This window comes from Motacilla alba, chromosome 1 (assembly GCF_015832195.1).
Source record: "Motacilla alba alba isolate MOTALB_02 chromosome 1, Motacilla_alba_V1.0_pri, whole genome shotgun sequence".
In the NCBI taxonomy this organism is placed as follows: Eukaryota; Metazoa; Chordata; class Aves; order Passeriformes; family Motacillidae; genus Motacilla; species Motacilla alba.
The window spans coordinates 57,501,956-57,519,621 of record NC_052016.1 but is presented as its reverse complement, the minus strand read 5'-3'; the positions used below and the strand labels follow the sequence as shown (position 1 = coordinate 57,519,621).

At 42.0% G+C, this 17,666-nt stretch overlaps 1 protein-coding gene across 3 annotated transcripts in view; it reads right to left on the bottom strand.

Annotated features, from left to right (window-relative positions):
* Window positions 1-17,443, bottom strand: part of KL (klotho) — a 48,829-nt gene extending 31,386 nt beyond the window's left edge. For all 3 annotated transcript variants that reach the window (XR_005257046.1, XM_038137670.1, XM_038137679.1), the window contains exon 1: window positions 16,618-17,443. Coding sequence is in view for 2 of the 3 variants with exons in the window: in XM_038137670.1 (XP_037993598.1) it covers window positions 16,618-17,421 (804 nt within the window). In the remaining variant the exon portion in view is untranslated. The remainder of the gene's footprint in view (window positions 1-16,617) is intronic.
* Window positions 17,444-17,666: the final 223 nt, after the last annotated feature.

Below are 17,666 nucleotides of genomic sequence, written 5' to 3'. Positions count from 1 at the left end.
TTTAAATACTCTCTTTAATTTTTAGACCAGTTCTTACAGATACTCCAGCCTTGTTAGATGGAAAAGGAGATTAAGTGTACCACTAATATAATATGAAGCCGGTGAATTTCCAGACACAGTACCTACATGCACTTTAGCAAACAGCAGAGCTAAGGACCCAGTATCTACAGTAACCCATGGACCAGAAGGTAATGGACAGCTAGATTACACCAGGTGTACTCCTACAGAGCAGCTTCCAGGTTAACTTCATCTAAAACCAAACCAAGCTATTTCAGGCTATGGACCATAGTACAGAAATTCGTATTTTTATGGAAATCAAATAGGAAAATAATAATCGACTTGGAGAGATCCCATGCAGCGAGAGCTGGCCAGCCATTTTATCCTAGAGACAAAGGCTTTCAGTAGCCACAGTTATGCCAACACAACGTTCAACAAGTATGTAGTACAAAGGATATTGGAAAAAATGGGTCTACCACAGGATACATTAAATCAGACATTAATTCAGGATGACACTAAGAAATTCACAGATTATACAGTTTATGTGGAATCATGATTCAATCAATGATGCTAGAGAAAGCAGAGCAGGGGGCAGTGCAGCAATTAACTAGTTACCCAAACACTAATGAAAAGCAAATTGTTGGCCTGAATTAGGGTGTGAAGGGCTTGAAGAGCCAGGTGTTTTTGCTGAGACAAGGGAGGAATGCAGAGAGGGAGTACAGAAGGCAGGGAGGGAGTACAGAAGGCAGGGAGGGAGTACGAAAGGCAGGAAGGAAGGAGGGGAGTAATTCAAAGAAATTGCATTGTATTAACTGAACTTTTCACTGGAAGTTCTTTTATACAGGAACACTCTTAGAAAAGAGCTAAGATACTCTGCAGGAGACACACATACACAAGTCCTTATTGCCTTACTGGGAGGAAAAATAATCTCTGTGGAAATTAGCACCTGGGAAAAAAGCAAGGCTCCATTTATAGCAGTCAAAATCCACTTTCCTCATACTACTGAGATGGAAGAAAGCAGAGATGTTGGAAATACTGAAGAAACATCAGGGATTTTATGTACGTAATTTGAAACATAAAATATTGGGATACAATTTATAGTCAAGTACCTAAGATGCATCAGATGTTTATTATGAAATGAGCCAGTGGACATATTTGGTATACTTTATGTATATACTTTGTATATAGATATATATATAAAGGTTATTGCCACTCTGAGAGTGCTGCCTCCATAATCCCTCCTTTCAGGGATAACTCTGTGCTGCAGGAGAAAAGCAGGAATGAAAGCAGAGGCCTTTCACAAGCCCGATCTACTGCAGAGCAGGAGTTAGTCCTGTTAATTGTCAATCTTCCTAAGTTCCTACAAGATGATATTTTCATTGTGGATCCAACAATGGATGTCACATAAAAGCATGAAACATTCTGAGTAAGACACTGCAAATGCTTTTTTAAATGATACAGTAAAGAGGAGATAAGTGATATTACCATTAGAAGAATTCAGACTTGCAGGGAATTTTAACAGAAACACAAAAAATATCTTACTGAAAAAAATTGATAACCATATTTATGATCCTGTGTCCACTATCTGCCAGGAATCAGGAAAACTGGATTATAAAATTAAGAAGAGCCTTAAGGGTATCAAATTCAATCCAGTGCTTCTATGGGCCATTTATGACACAATCCTATTTATAACTTGATCCAGATTTACTTTAACATAGGCTACGTATTTTGTTCATTCTACTCTCTCTGGAAGATGACTAGAGAATCATACTTCACAAATGGTTCTCTTTCCCCCCTGATTTTCAGGTTGAATTTATTCATGGTCAGTCCAAACACTCGTTCTTGCAGCAAAACTTTCCCTGCACTTAAGTTATTTTCCTTCACTTGTTTTTATCACTGATCTATTTATAGACATGAAGTATATCCTCTCCTAGTGTTCTTGCTCAGGTAAATAAGCCATGTTCTAGTAAGCAATTCCTCATCTCTGCTGGAAAAATCACCTGATACAGACTAGAAACAAATGTGTCTTTGTCACAGTTGGATTATATTCACATCTGATGGTCATGCTGTGATCAGCAAGTTCTCTTCTTACAGAAAAAAAAAAATTGAGTCTTTCTGTTCCATCTGTTTATTATTTTGATTATCCTTTGCACTGGCACTGTTTCCTCAATTTTAGCTCATGCTCTAAGTAGTGCAATCCTAGCCTGTGACAAGGCATGGGAGTTAAAATACATTAAGAAGTTCAGCTGTCAACTGCCCTTTGACACTGATACTTCTACTTTCAGCACAACTCACTATGACATTTGCTTTAGCAATTTCCTAGCTACTGCTGAACATTCTCCTCTTTCTCCACTGAAACAGTAACTCTCCATGTGCCACCATTTCAAGGGTCTTACTGAAAATAGAGATTGATTAGGTTTATCATATTTTCTTTTTCTAGACAATCAGTTATCACAGAAAGCTATCAGATGGGCCTGGCTTGACTTCAATACTGTAAATTCATAGCATTTTATGTTCATTGCACCTGCAGTTACCGACATTTATCTAATCGTCACCCTCATTAACCTTTCCTGTCTATGAATCCCAGTGCTCAACATGATCACTTTTCTTGACAGATCTGACAAAAAGCAATTTGGAAATATAAATTTTTTTTTAACTCTCTTTTCCCCGCTACCTGATAGTTGTATGTGTTTCCTTGTGCTACTTTTTCTTCGGTGACTGGAAGATATCTGTGTTTTGTTATAAAATAAAGAGGTTCTATTTATTTTTAAGACTGGATGCACACTTCTAAATTTTCTCTTTAGCATAGCTAGTAAATACCTATTCCATTCCTTGATGTGGGGTTCAGTAAAGTCCTTACAGAAAATAATGGGGCTCCTAAAGGACAGACATCTTCTGCTTCCAGACAGAAGGAGACTGTGGCAACTACTATATGTTTGCATTTGCATATCAGTTCCAACTACTGGTAAAAAGATTGTTATTTTAAAGGGGGGGGTTTTGTTCATTTGTTTGGGGTTTTTTTATGTTTTAAACAGTCTTTTACAAGGACTGCTCTCTTCATATTTTGGAAAAAAGCACTAAATGCTTCCAGCAGCCAGAGGAGGTCAGCAGCAGATGACTGGGAAAAAGGAACGAAGAGCTGCAGGATGGGGCTACTCAATGTCCATGACATCTTACACGGGACACCATGGCTATTTGCCTCTTCTGGCTTTACAGGACCAAACAGGCACTAGTGACTACCCTTGCAGGGGATCACATCAGCTGCTTTCCTGGGTGGGAAAAAAAGACTTGGCTCCCTGCCCAGGAAAACAAGGGGACAATATGTGTCTTCCCCATAGGCATAGATATGCAGGATACCACATGCCTGAAGTAAGGGACAGAGACTCAGGCAAAACCTGCATTCAATCTAGACTATATGTCAGAGCTCACCCTCTGAGAAGTCACAGGAACTGAAAGCACCTCAAGCACATTCTTGAACTAGCCCCTCAGTACTCCCCTCCTCTGTCATCTACTGAACCTCTCCACACTAATTAAAGGTAGAAGTCCATCTACAAAAAGTCTGGGCTTGAGTTTGTCACCACAGGTTCACCTATACCCCACAGATGGAAATGGGACAATTATTATATTTTTGGTCATAGAATAAGAGATACCATGCTCCTACTCTCCATTGCCTGGAAAAGGAACCTAGGGTGGCAAGCTCAAGTAGGTTTCTCTGGTGAACACATCCTAAAATTAGCTCAAGCGTGATTGCTATCCCCTGCATTTACTTCCACAGTCTTCGAGGGAGATTGCTTTACTGCATCTAATAGCAAAGCCCATGCATTGCACTCCTCCCTCTCTACCCAGCCATCCCAAGCCCTCGCACAGAGTCACCGCACAACCCTGGAGCTGCTGGCCCATCACTTCACATTACACAGCCCTATGCAAAAGGATTGCAGGCAGCCAAGGACAACGTAGTCCATGTCTTTACTCGCTAGTTGTGGTGCAGAGCCAAAGTACATACAGCTCCACCCTGGTCAGCCCAGTGGACAGCTGCCTCAGAGCTACAGAACAAGTTCTAGCTCCGCTTCCCTCTGGGATCACTGGGAATGCTGCCAAACCACTTTAAAAGAAGTATCTTTATGCTAAACAACATTTCATAATGGTTACTGGAAAGCCAGCTATTGCAAGGCCAAGCAGATGCCAAACTGTGTCTCAGAGCTGATGCAAACACTGCCTGGAAGACCAGCACAATGATGACACTTCTAAACTGCGGGACAGGAGTAATTTTCCATACTACAGCCTCACTCAAAGTAGCAAAATGTCCTGCTGCTGACTGCTGTAGATGGGGGTGGTGAACTCCGGGTACTTTAACACTGTTTTCTCAGCCATTGGGTAAGTACCATTTGCTACTGATAATCTTTGCATGTTGAAGACTGTCCCAGCTGTACCCACAAATTACTTCCATGCTGTAGAGGATACACAAAGATGAGTGTGGGGACTCTGCAGGCTCTGATCTCCACCCAGCTCTCCTATGAGCCCCATGAAACCCAGCTTGAGAGCTGGTGGCCAGCTGACACCAAAACAGATCGTTCTGTATGGGCCATATCCAGCTTTGGTTAAGCAGACTGGTTTTCCTTGCACATTGTCCTGTGTTTTCAATCTGGATGACACAAGGTGATTAAAAAATTACTTGCATATCTGCCAGACTACCCTTCAGTTAAACCATCCATTTCATAGTCAGCAAAACAAAAGACAATTTTTTCACTTAGAACAGGTATTTACCTATATCTGAACTACCATGTTATGCTACGGTTGCAATAATGTACATTTTTTTCAGCATTTACATCAGCAGCTTCATTCCTCTGGTGCAGAACTTCAGTGCTTTCATTTGCCACACTCCAGAACAACATCACTGCCTATATATATGTATATGTATATATGTATGTATGCATGCATGTATGTATGTCTTCTCTATGTATTCTAGTCTTTGAACATTTTGAGACACAAAATGCTCTGAGATGGTGCTTCCAAACCTTTGCCCTGATGCTCTGGGATAGTGCTTCCAAACCTTCTGCATAGTTACCGTACAAAACAATAGTGACTTATTCAGGGGTGGGGTCGATAATTAATCTTACCAGAAACATAATGCAGGGACTGAGAATGTACTATTTTCTTACACTTGTACAAGAAGAATAGAAGAGTGTGGGTTTCCAGCCCATATCGTTATCATTGAAGCAGTTCCAGAACAAGGTACTTCAAGAAAAATCTTCAGCCGCTTGCACCAGTCATTCAAAATCTGGAACTGCTTTATTATGTAACAAAAAAACTGACTCTGCCTGGCAGCTTGTCATTGCTACTGTTTCTATTTTATGTCCAATGTCAGAGTTTGTGTCACAGCAAGCCTCCCTCTCTGACAGTTAACAGTTTATTTTGGTAAAAAATAAACTATGTTTTTCACATACCAATTAACTGCCTTGTCTCTGTTTACCTCCCAGTATAATTTTTTGCCCCTGGACACTCAAATAGCTCACTCAGGCCTCTCTATGTGGTCTTGGGTCTACAAAATGCTAGTGTCCCAGAGGTCTTTCCAGACCCTCCAGGTCCTTTCCCATACTGGGAACATGCTGCTCCAATGTACATTTGACCCTTTCTTAATCCTCGTTCTCTTTGTAGTTCAGTCTTCCATACTCACTTCATCCCTAAAATTTTATTTCCCGGGAGCACTCACTCAAACTGAACACTTCCAAAGCAAAAAATAAGAGATTCAGGAATCACCAAGCTTACTTGTCTTCAATATTACAGCAAGCCTCTAGCCCCAAACACTACACAATAATGGCTCTTATATGCTCCCTCCTGGAGAAGCGAAGGCTCCCTTTATAGCACCTCCCAGTGCTTAAAGGGGGCCTACAGGAAAGCTGCAGAGGGACTTTTCACAAGGGCATTAGACAAGGGGGAAAGGCTTTAACCTGAAAGAGGGAACATGTAGATTCAGGAGAAATTTGAAGGTGGTGAGGCAGTGGAACGGGTTGCCCAGAAAAGCTGTGGATGTGCCATTCCTTTGATCAAGGTTAGACTGCGCAGGGCTCTGAGCAACCTGATCTGGCAGAAGGTGTCCCTTCCTATGTGTACAAGTCTAGAGGATCAGCTGTGGACCCTCTGATTTTCGTCATTCCTTTTCAACCATGAGCATCTGTAACTCTTGGGTGTTCCATCCCCCTTGAGGGTGGGATGTCACATCATGGCAGGGCATTTGGAACTAGGTGATCTTTACAGCTCCTTCCAACACAAACCATCCCATGACTCTGTTATTCTATGTTCGTAGCATTATGAGCCAAAAAGCCAATTCTAAGCTATTTAACACAAAAAACCCATGCCAAATGCTCCAGATGTCATAGCAAGCCACAGGAATAAATCAGGAAAAGCAAAGATATCATCACAATCCTAAACCCTTGCAATAGAAGGCAAATTATTTAGGTAAAATAATTTTTTTTGTGAGAGCCTGGCCACAGCACAGAGGAAGGGAAAAAAGAGGCCTAACAATAAACAACACTGTTCCTTGACAATTTAAATTCTTTCCTGACCACGAGTCAACAAAAGCAGCTCCCACAGGCCAGCATCAGTATCTAAACCAGACCAAGGCTCACCCCCTCTGGTTTCTACAAATCTATTCCAAATTACCAGTAACACAGAAAACTTTACTGTCCAGAAGAGTCCAGCTTGGGTAAAGTGAGATCTGACTGATGTGATTTAGGGTTCCTGCCTTTCATGGCTTACTCTTACAATGCTCTTGCTATAACCATTTCACCACCAACCAATTTTGAAGTGGTTTCTATTTCATTATCCTAAGCTGAGCTATGGAAAAAGGCTGTTTCTGAACTTCCCTGTGCTACACTTTGCTGGTTCTAATACTCAGAATCAGAATGACTATGCCAAATTGATGCTGCTTTTATTAGAATTTTTCGCCTTTTAAGCAACTGCCTCCTTCAAGTACCACTTTTCTTTTTACCAGAAATAGGAAAGAGGGGCTGGATAAATGACTGAATAATTACAGTTTCACACAGAAGTGGCACAAGCAGCCCAGCTACAAATATGAGACACAGAGTAACCTCTACAGTGCAAGAATTCTGTCCTGACAGCTCCATTTTATTTCTTTTATCAAAGAATAAAAAGCATCGATCTCGAGCTTCAGTAAGTCAGTCATATTGCAGCAGGTTAAACAGCAATTTCACAAGAGTAAACTGACCCACTTTGAAGCAGTGGGCACTCATCCAGCGAAAGAATACAGAAGGCAGAGTGTGAAATGACTGACTGACTCACTACATTAAAATGAGTATTTTCAGTGTCATATTAAAATGGAAAACCAAAAATTTCTACAGCAAAATAAAATGATTGGTATTTATTTTCCCTGGTTCACATTTTTTTCTGAAAAACTGAAGTCTCTCAAATATTTTAGTTTCAATGAATCAGCAAATTCGTTTCAAAGGTTTTAGACCTTTCTGACTTGCTCTAATGACATTACATTACTTCTGAATTTGGGAGGTATTAGGAAGATTGGAATGGGCTAGCTGATATGACAGGGGGGTATGAAGAAAAAGGGATTATTTTTTCCACCAAGCATATAATTAAGATGCAAAACTGCAGCTGAATCATATTCCTGCAGCTCTGTTACCTGCATGATACACCCCAATATTCTCTTTCAAACAAGAGACACGTTCAGAGCTGGTAAGGGAAGCACGATGATAAACTGAGTTCAAGAGCTCCTTCAGTGTATTTCCAAGGTCTTGCATTTCATACACAGAGATGCTGTTTGAATATGGGAATGCATATTTTCCTCAAAATTAGAGGAATGCATCTATTCAATTTGCTAATTTACTTATCTACTTAAAAGTGACAGGGTTTCCCAAAAAAGCTGAAGGGAAACTTGCTTTCCTTAAGCTCCTTTGAGAAACCCAGATCTAATGTATCATCCCTCCTTTCTTTAGCAGGCTACTCATGGTGTCCCCCACTCCCAGTGCTGGTGGTAAACATGGGGACAGCAAGTGGACACCATCAGCCATGACAGACTTTGAAGCAGACCCCATCCTTGTGAAGTATGGTCTGTGATTTCTGTAAACCACCACCAGTCAGCTTCCTCAAAATAATTCATAGGACATTTATTTAAAAAAATGAAACAGGGAAAAACAAGTCACGCTTGAGGACTCCAGGCCATCTCATTTCATACTCATTTTAATTTTTAATGCTAAATACACACATGAAAATGGAGTGAAATTGCCTCATAAACCCAGCTCCTGCATTCCCACTCTAGGCCAGTCACCCCCACATCTCACCAGATCCTTACACATTATCTGTATTCCCAATACTCTTCCTTCCTATCCCTCCATGTTTTGTTACAACTCTTTTTGGATTTTGCCTCCTGAGGGCTCATGTAACTGGTCATGGACATTCTGGTGTGGCGATCATTCTGTCTGCAAGCATCATTTGTAGCCAAGTTAACACTGTACTGTCACAGGAAAACAAATGAAGAATTAAATAAGTGTGTTACAAAGAGCATGTCAAACTTGTCACCTCTGTGCAGCCAGGTGTCAGCTGAACTTTCTTTTCAACCATAAGGTCAGATTTGTTCAACTGATTTTTAAGCAATATGTTCTTACAAAATAAATTTTCATAAAAAATCACCAAGCTGACAATGCAATATTTTTCCAGCCTGATTTCTCAAAAGACATGCTGCATAATTCTACCATTTCCATATATATCTAAGGAAACATAATTAGACTATTTAATCAATAACTATGTTCAACAGTTCCATGCCCGCAGCAAAAAAATTATTTCATTTCTTAGAATGCTGGAAGTTAAACAAACAGAGTAAATTTTGCCCTCAGCTCTGAAAAACAACTGATCCAGAGGAGTTACTGCATATTCAAGAGAACAAGAAAAAAAGCTGACTGAGAAAAGGCATTGGAAAATCACTGTGAACTCTTACCAGAATGTGTGACCAGCAGCTAAAAGTCTGTCCCCTTCCCCCAGGCGACCATTTGAAGTCTTTCCTAGGAGCAGGATCAAAACAGATGCTACTGTCTTCCCAACTGTAAGGCAAATATCTTGTAAAATATAATCTCAGTGGTAAAAACATTTTCTAGCCCTTAGTAAGAGCATTAAACTGATAAGCCTAGAAAAGGATACCTAGGTTGAGTTTTAGACTCACAAAATTGCAAGGCATTTCCATACGATAGTCTCTCCCAGCCAATTTTGAACCATTCAGCTGTCTTTAGAGCTGTGACTGAAAACAAAAATTGAATCTCAGCTGTCAGCATGAGAGCTAATGTACAAATAACAAACTGATCATGTGCAGACTGAAGTGACAGTGCCCTGGCAATATGCACGGTCCCCTGTCAGTTCCCCCCATTGCTGAAGATTGTGCTGCAGGGTATATCTTGCAGCACTGCCCAGGCTGGCCAGATCCTGAGATGGGCAAAAGCCCCTGTGCTCTCCATCATGCAGATATCACAGAGGTCCAGCTGTCAGGTGGCACTGGAACCACCTGTGGCCCCAGTCCCTCTATCAACTGTTCCTGTATCAACTGTTGTAAAAAGCATCTGTAAAGATTTCAGTAACTGGGAGAATTTAGAATATGGGTTGGGGGTTTTTTAGAATCAAAACAAAATTAAGCTTTAAACTTCTGAAATTTTTCATAATACAGAAGTCTATCTCTTCTCAAACTAAACATAAAGATGAAGCAACACAAATGGGCTTCAATGTGGCCAAATCCAGATATTCTCAAAGTCCTTTTTCTTATTCCAGTGTGCATCTCAAAGGATCCTGGGAGGACCCTGACAAATCTCCAGGGATACACACCACAAACTTAAGAGGCAAGGCTTCTTATGAGAGTTTTGTGCTCTCAGATTAGAGCTGAAGCTACAGCAAGCCAGAAGCTGCCATCACTGACAGACTAAACAAAGTGTTTACTGTTAATATAGCCTGTATTTTGTTCATTACATTGAATGATGTTCTCAGATTTAGACCATGCCTCGTATCACTCTATTAAGAATTTTGCAAAGCAAAGAGGAAGATTTCACATTTACAGCTACTGTCACCTCCACTGCCACCAAATGAATCAAGTCTATTTTCCCCAACTGCTCTAGCTGTCTTATAAGATTTTTGTTCCTACCATTAATACTGAAAGGCCATTCCAGCAGCTTTCTTCCAAAGCTATCCATGACTTCTAAGAGTCAATATAACTGTATTTATATAATTTTGTGTGTGTATGCATATGGTTTTTAATTCTTGATTTTCTTCCTGTCATTAATATTTATGTCCAGGAGTATTTACAGAGAGCAACAGTGTAAGTCTAATTCTTTCCTTCCTTTAGTATCGTTCATCTTCTACTCATACCATTTTACTAAAGGCTCCAGTCTCTTGCCATGGCAAATTATCCCTTCCTCCTTTTGTACTTAGTTATTCTTCCTTCTTGAAAACTCACCTTCTCCTTCTGCTGACACATCTTCTCTCATGTGAAATAATTCAGTTGTTTTCCAGAAGCCAGTCTCTTCTTTCATGGTCATATTCAATGAGTCACCTTCTCCTTCAGAGATCTGTCCAATGTTCATTTCAGTAATTTCCTAAGGATCCTAAGATTTTGTCTACAACCATATCCTTCTGTTCCATTCCTCTGATTTAATCTAAAATCACAGATTTGACTATGTTATTTTTCTATATACTTTGGCAGGCAAATAAGCAATCATGAGTAGTTTTTATTTAGTATTTAAAATGGGTAACACACATCTTTAACTGTTAAAACCTGCCAGAGAATCACAGAACATTTTGGGTTGGAAGGGACCTTAAAAGTCATCTAGTTCCAACCCCAATGCAGTGGGCAGGAGGGACACTTTACAACACACCAGGTTGCCCAAAGCCCCAATCAACCAGGTCTCATCCTTGTATGCATAGGTCACCCCCTCTACTTCTTCAGAAGCATGTCTTTATAATTTCCTCTTCTTGATTTTTACCATCTTGGGAAAAAAAAAAATAGAAGAAATTCTCCTGGGGACATTTCTTTACCTACAAGTCTGTACAAATAGACTCCTTTGATTGCTGGCTTCTTGGCTTTTTTAAAACTTTGCCAACATTGACCTTCAGATTAAGGTCATCATTTAATCTGTTCATCAGCAAAAACCAAACACACAAACCACACACTCATTTGCAAGGATTATCAAACTGCCTTTGAACTCTGCCAATTACTAACTGAAAGCCAGAGGACTCTTCAACTGGAGTTAAGCAAACTACAGATGTGTCTGCATACACAACTGCTCTTTCCTGTTTCTCCCAAAGTTAGAAGGATATGCATCACAGTAACCAAAATAATTAAAACAAAATGCCTCTAAATGCCTACATCCTCTCCTAATGGTCACTGCTTGCCAACATTGCCACCAGCGGTATTGACATATTCACTGCCTCTAACTGGATGAAGAAATAATTAAAGAAGGAGGGGAAAATATTTTGCTCCCCAGAGCACACTGGGAAGAAGATGTTAGTTAATAAGTGTGAGGAGCAAACCTAAGCTAAGCACAATTTCAACCATAGCAAGAGAATCAGTATTTGACCTTCTAGAAGATGGGTACACTATGAGCCAAACCACCTCCTCTTATATGACACAGCATTTCTTCTTTACAGAAGACAACATTTTCAAAAGGGAGGACAATCTCTGCACTTCCAATCTGCTGATGGTTGCGGAACAGAGGTTTCTACCGGACCTATCACGCTTTCAGCCAAAAGGGAAATGCAGGCACTAAAAAAAGGTGAACAATCTTGAACTACAATAGATGTTTCACTAGCTCTATTTCCAAGCTCCCAAGTACAGCTAGGAATTATGTCCATCAACTACCTTTAAGTACTGGAAACCGACCATAGAAACAAAGTGAAATGGAAACTGGGAAAGCTTGTAACATAAAAGAATACAGAGTGACATGAGTTCTACCACAAGCTTCATTCTGGAATCCACAAAACTACAACAAATACAGAACGCCTTCTGCTTGAGGAGAGAGGTTGAAGGGAAGAACAAAGAATATGTCACACCTAATGAGGCTTCATTAATGCAAAATGGAACAGTATCAGGGAGCTTTAAATTCATGTACCCAGTGAGATTTTACCACATGCGAATTCCATGTTGCCAATCTAAACACCCCTATCTGCATCAAACTGCTGCTAACCAGCGGTCATTATTTTCCCAGTACCGAGCAGAGCCCTGCCCAACATGAACAACTGCTATTTAAAAAGGAAGCATACTGGACTACCTTGGACAGGAAACAGAAATATCACCTAGGCGCCTCCAGCAACAGCTACAACAACAATTAGAAATCAGGCAGTTGGCACTTAAAATGAGACAAGCAAACACAGATTTGGGGCTGCCAATGGAATTTACTGAGATTCACAGCTATACAGCCACAACTACCAAGCACTAAAAAACCTCACGAAGAACAGACTCTCAAGAAATCCCCATCCTCATAATGAACAGTAAAAGAGTTGAGGTGGGACTTAACATACCTACAGGCTTGACCTGATTTTCTTCCACACAGAGAACAAACAAATTCTGCTTTCATTCCATTTCAGTCACTTCAGTGTGATCTTTCCAGGTCCTGCCTGTTGAGTTTTGCTAAGATTTCCTATTATCTCTAAATTTTTTTTACAATGGATTTTTGGTTTTGTTACAATGTTTGTTACAATGGAGTATTTGAAAACAACAGTCCTTTTGCAAACATGTATGGAATCAGGTAGGAATGGCAAAAAGCAAAGTTATGTAGTCTATCTTGGGAGCTAATTTTAATAAAATGAGTATTCTTGAAACCCAAACTCCTCTGTTTATCACATTTTAAAATGAAACTCACTACATTTTTTTTTCTTTTCATGATTAAAACTTAAAAACAACTTGCTACAGCTTTTAATATAATTTGAGAACATAGCCTAGCTTTTGGCAGCTACTGGCACGGAAAACTGCAGCATCAGACCTGAACTTGTAGCACAGTTTGACTGCACTTCTTTGTCAAATCTGGTACTTGAAAGAAACCTGATTCAAATGATTAATGAGTAGAATAATCACAAGTGCAAACATATACCACCCAACTAATACTCAAAACACAGGTAACAATCAATTTCTTCTTTGTTCTTCTTTGAATTATGCCTTAAGAAAGCACAAATAGGAAAAAATACTGTTACTTAGCAGTATTCCTCCTTTTTCCTAAAAATTAGGCATGCCTTCACAACTATGATGCTTTCAGGAAAATCCCAAATCATTCCATTTGCACTGAGTGAAAGTTTGAGGGTTGTCTCAATTTTGAAAGAAACAATGCACACCAAGAAAAGACCACTCTCCTACGCTGAAATTACTGACACTTTATTAGGTTTAGCACTGAAGGTCAACAAAAGAGTACTTACCTTCTGTTTTGGAAAGAGTTTTGGAATAGAAATCAGTCTGTTGCTATGTGACTGGTTTCCAGGCAGCAGTTCCACTCACTTCTTCGGGGAAACGACGTGTTCTTCTGTTTCTGCAAATGCTGTTTATACTGAGTAAATCCAAGTATGTTCAACTCAGACAACATACTGTGAACTATTAATGAAAAAACGCATTTGCAAAAACCAGAACATAATACACTGACCTCTCTCACCTCCTATTTGGAGAAAAGAGATGCATCATATACATGACAGATTGCTGGCATTACATTTTCTGGCTGTTGACTTGAGAGATTGCCAACTTTTATGAAAAATACTTGATCCATTCCATTTATTTTGTGAATAAACATGAACTGCTTCCTCCATTTATTACCACATCTGAAGGGCTTAGACATCTCAAAAGCGACAAGCGTCAGTGGAAATACTATAAAAGGGTGAAATTTTCACTGAATGCTGATGAGCATCCCTCAAGAACACACCAAGAATGCATTAAGAAATAATTTTTCCTTACAAGTTTTTTACACTATTTTTATTTGGTCCTGTCTATAAAAAGTGTCTCTGTCAATTTAGTATCTGTTATGATTCACTTAAGGAAGTTCAGAAAAATGAGAGGTAATTAAAAATTCAGTACAATATGATGAAATCTATTCAAGCTGAATTCAAACATCATTACTTAAATCAAACTTCATTGCCCTGTTTTCACCAGTCTGAATTGAACAACCTAAATTGAATCAAACTCTTATTTGATTATTTCTTCAGATAATAAATAAGTCCCTCAGAAAAACAAAGCCCCAAGTCCACATTTATATCTGCTGAATTTTAAAGAACTTACAGGAAATTATTTTACTTTTTAACATAATTAGAATCCAGTAAAATAAATTAGGAGGCACCAGCTTTACCTGCATATTGTAAATAAGGGGGAAAAAAAGTCAGAAATCATGCATAGTCAGAGCTAGTCTGTACATCTGCTGAGAAGCAATTATGACAACAAATTCTAACTTCAAAAAAAAACCAAACATGTTCTGCAAACTCAATTTCCCTGGAAAAACATAAAATACAGGAATGGCAATGAGAAGGAAAAAGGATAAGAAGAAACCAGGGACCAAATCTTATGACATAAGGAGCAAAAGGTTAGACAGTGAAAGGGGTTTTTTTCACATGAGAGGATTCAGCCACATCTTTTGCAGTGGGTCTAAGAAGACTGTATGTCCCAGCAACACTGTCCAGCACTGCACACATCCCGCAGCTTATGTGATAAAGCAGTACTACTGTGCACCCTTCTGCTACAAACCAAAGACGTGCATGCTCCCAAAAAATGACCAAACTCACCTACAAAATTATACAACCCACAGACACATATTAAAGAACAACATTCAAGCTGCAAAGTCAATCACTCCAGACCTGTGTAAGACACTTTAATTTCCACGTGAAATCTAATTCTCTCTTTACCATCTATGGTAGAATTTTAATCTTTTCTTACACAAATGCACATACTTTCTCTATGGATATCAGGCTGTGGAAGCCATACTACATAGCTTCCTCCTAACTCAATGCTTGCACAAGTTGAAAGGTCTAATAATATGCTACAGAGAAGTAAAAAGGAGAAGGAGAAACAGATGAAAGCTGTTCACTTCAAGAGCTAAGCTCTACCTCTGCCTCCGTGAAGACTCTTACCTGGAGAAGTCAGGGATGTGAGCTCCTCTGCACATAACGTATGTCCCTGATTTTCTCTGCAGGTGATTTGAGATCTGGGAATATGACTTGTAGAAGCACTGGAAGTATAATGTAACTGACCAATATGCTACAAAGATCACACGCCAGGAAAAGTGCACTAACAACTAGTTGGCCACTTCGGCTGTTAACTGCATCTGTGTTTCAGCTCTTCTTTCATAAAATGTGGGGGGTGAAAAGTGGTATCTTGATGCCTTCCCCTGCACGTAAAAAGAAACGTTCACTAATGTGCAAATCCTGACCGACAGTCACTGGGACAAAACTAAATACTACGGTTCTGTCACTAAAGCAGGTATTGGTAGACCTTCCTGGTTTAATCACACTTTTGACATGGTGTGGCCAAGAGTGTGCCTCAGTTTCTCATTTATTAAATAGAAAAGTATCTTCCTTCTCAGAATTTTTATGAGAAGAAGCACATGCTGGAGATTATAAGGGACTCTGATAGTATGGTGATGCAGGATATACTCAAGCATGAAACATGGCCAAGTACACACCGTGGTAACTACATGAAGAGCTAAAAGTTTTCAGGACGAGGAAATTAACCTGAAAATTTACCCACATTTTCTCCATCTCTATTTTCCCTTTGACTTATTTGTAGCATTGAAGAATGCAGAAGTAATACAGGAAAGTAGAAAAAAAAGTCAAATAAGGCATGCATTGGATGTTTTCTTCATGCCCACATCTAATATACAATGTTCATTAGGATACAACTCCTGCCAGCAAGTGTGTGCTGACAGACAGACATTAGCAGAAATGTAAATGTATATTAAAGTACAAGAGATCATGCCTAAATGACCACCCCATTCCACTTAGGAATCCTTTCTCCTATCATTGGAAGGATTTGTACACACTTCTGCTTCATTCTTTCTGCAAATCCCCATTGGGTGCTCCCAGCAAATATTACAACTACATCATACAGATACTCAGAATAAAAATTAAGTATAGCAAACAACTTGTGTCACTTACAAGACTAACTGGAGAATTAAGGGTCTCTTTCCCCAAAAAGTACTCAAAAAACCATCATACTTCACCAAGAAAATGTCTGTTTGACATACTGGCCATCTCTACTATCTCCATTAATTCAGTAAGCCTTTTTTATCAAACATGCAAATTCTCTTTATAGTCATATTAAGCATTTCCACCTCAGAAAGGCAGCACTGGAGTGACACAGTCCAGGGACTGCAGACCCTCACCCACCCGGAATGGCAACTGAACTGCTGCGGGCAGAAGAGGTCTTTAACTCTCCACCCGCTCAGTCGCAAAGCTCCTGCCTTACCCCACGAGTTTTGCCTCTTTGCCTATAGATCTGCCGCCCGCACCCTGTCGGGCACATGGATTTGTGTTCCACGCCAGTGTCGGACCAGGGGACAGGTGTGCCAGTGGGGCGGGCTGAGCTCGGCCTGCGAGCCCGGCACCTCGGCACGGCCGAGGAGCCGCCGGGGCCCCTTGGCGCCAGCCGCCATTTACCTGGAGCAGGTGGTGGGCCGCCAGGTAGCCCAGGCGCGGGCCTCCCCGCACGCCGGGCGGCAGCCGCCCCGTGCCGTAGCCGTGCCAGGCCACCACGTAGGGGTTGTCCATGGTCAGCCAGTAGCGCACCTGCCCGCCGAAGTGCCGGAAGCACAGCTCGGCGTAGTCGCGGAAGAGCTGGGGCAGGACGGGGCTGGCCCAGCCGCCGAAGGCGTCCTGTAGGGCCTGCGGCAGGTCCCAGTGGTACAGGGTGACCACGGGCTCGACGCCCAGCTCCCGCAGGCGGGCCAGCAGCCGCCCGTAGTGCGCCAGCCCGGCGGGGTTGGGCGGCGCCGTCCCGTTGGGCAGCAGCCGGGCCCAGGACAGCGAGAAGCGGTAGTGCGAGACCCCCAGGCGCCGCAGCGCCTCGATGTCGCGGAACAGGTTGTTGTAGCTGTCGCTGGCCACGTCGCCGCCCACGGGCCCCGGCGGGGCGGCCCCCGACGGCGTGGCCGGGCGGTGGGCGAAGGTGTCCCAGACGGACGCGCCCTTGCCGCCCTGGCGCCAGCCGCCCTCCGTCTGGTAGGCGGCGCTGCCCGCGCCCCAGAGGAAGCCGTCGGGGAAGGTGTCGTGGAGGAAGAGCTGGTCCTGCGGGTAGGGCAGCCGGGCGAAGCGGGACCAGGTGCCCGCGCCCTGCCCCGGCGCCCCCAGCCCCGGCCGCCCCAACAGCAGCAGCAACGGTGGCAGCAGCGACGCGACGAGGGCCATGCTCCCGGCGGGGCTCCGCGACGGCAGCTCCCGCCTCCCAGCTCCCCGCCGCCCCATTTTATCTCACCTTGCGCCCCCCCGTTCCCGCCCCGGTGGGCACGGCCATTAATAATTACCTCGGAGCTGCCGCCTGCATCCTTCCCAGCCGGTTCCATCGGGGAGAGCTGCCGCCGGGGGCGGGAGCCAGGACGTGAGACGGGGCGGGCGGGGAGGAAAGGGGGGAAGCGGGGCGTGGGCTCCCCGGGGAGAGGTGGACCCTCTCGCCCCTCAGGGTGCCCGTGAGTACCCCCACGGCCCCTCAA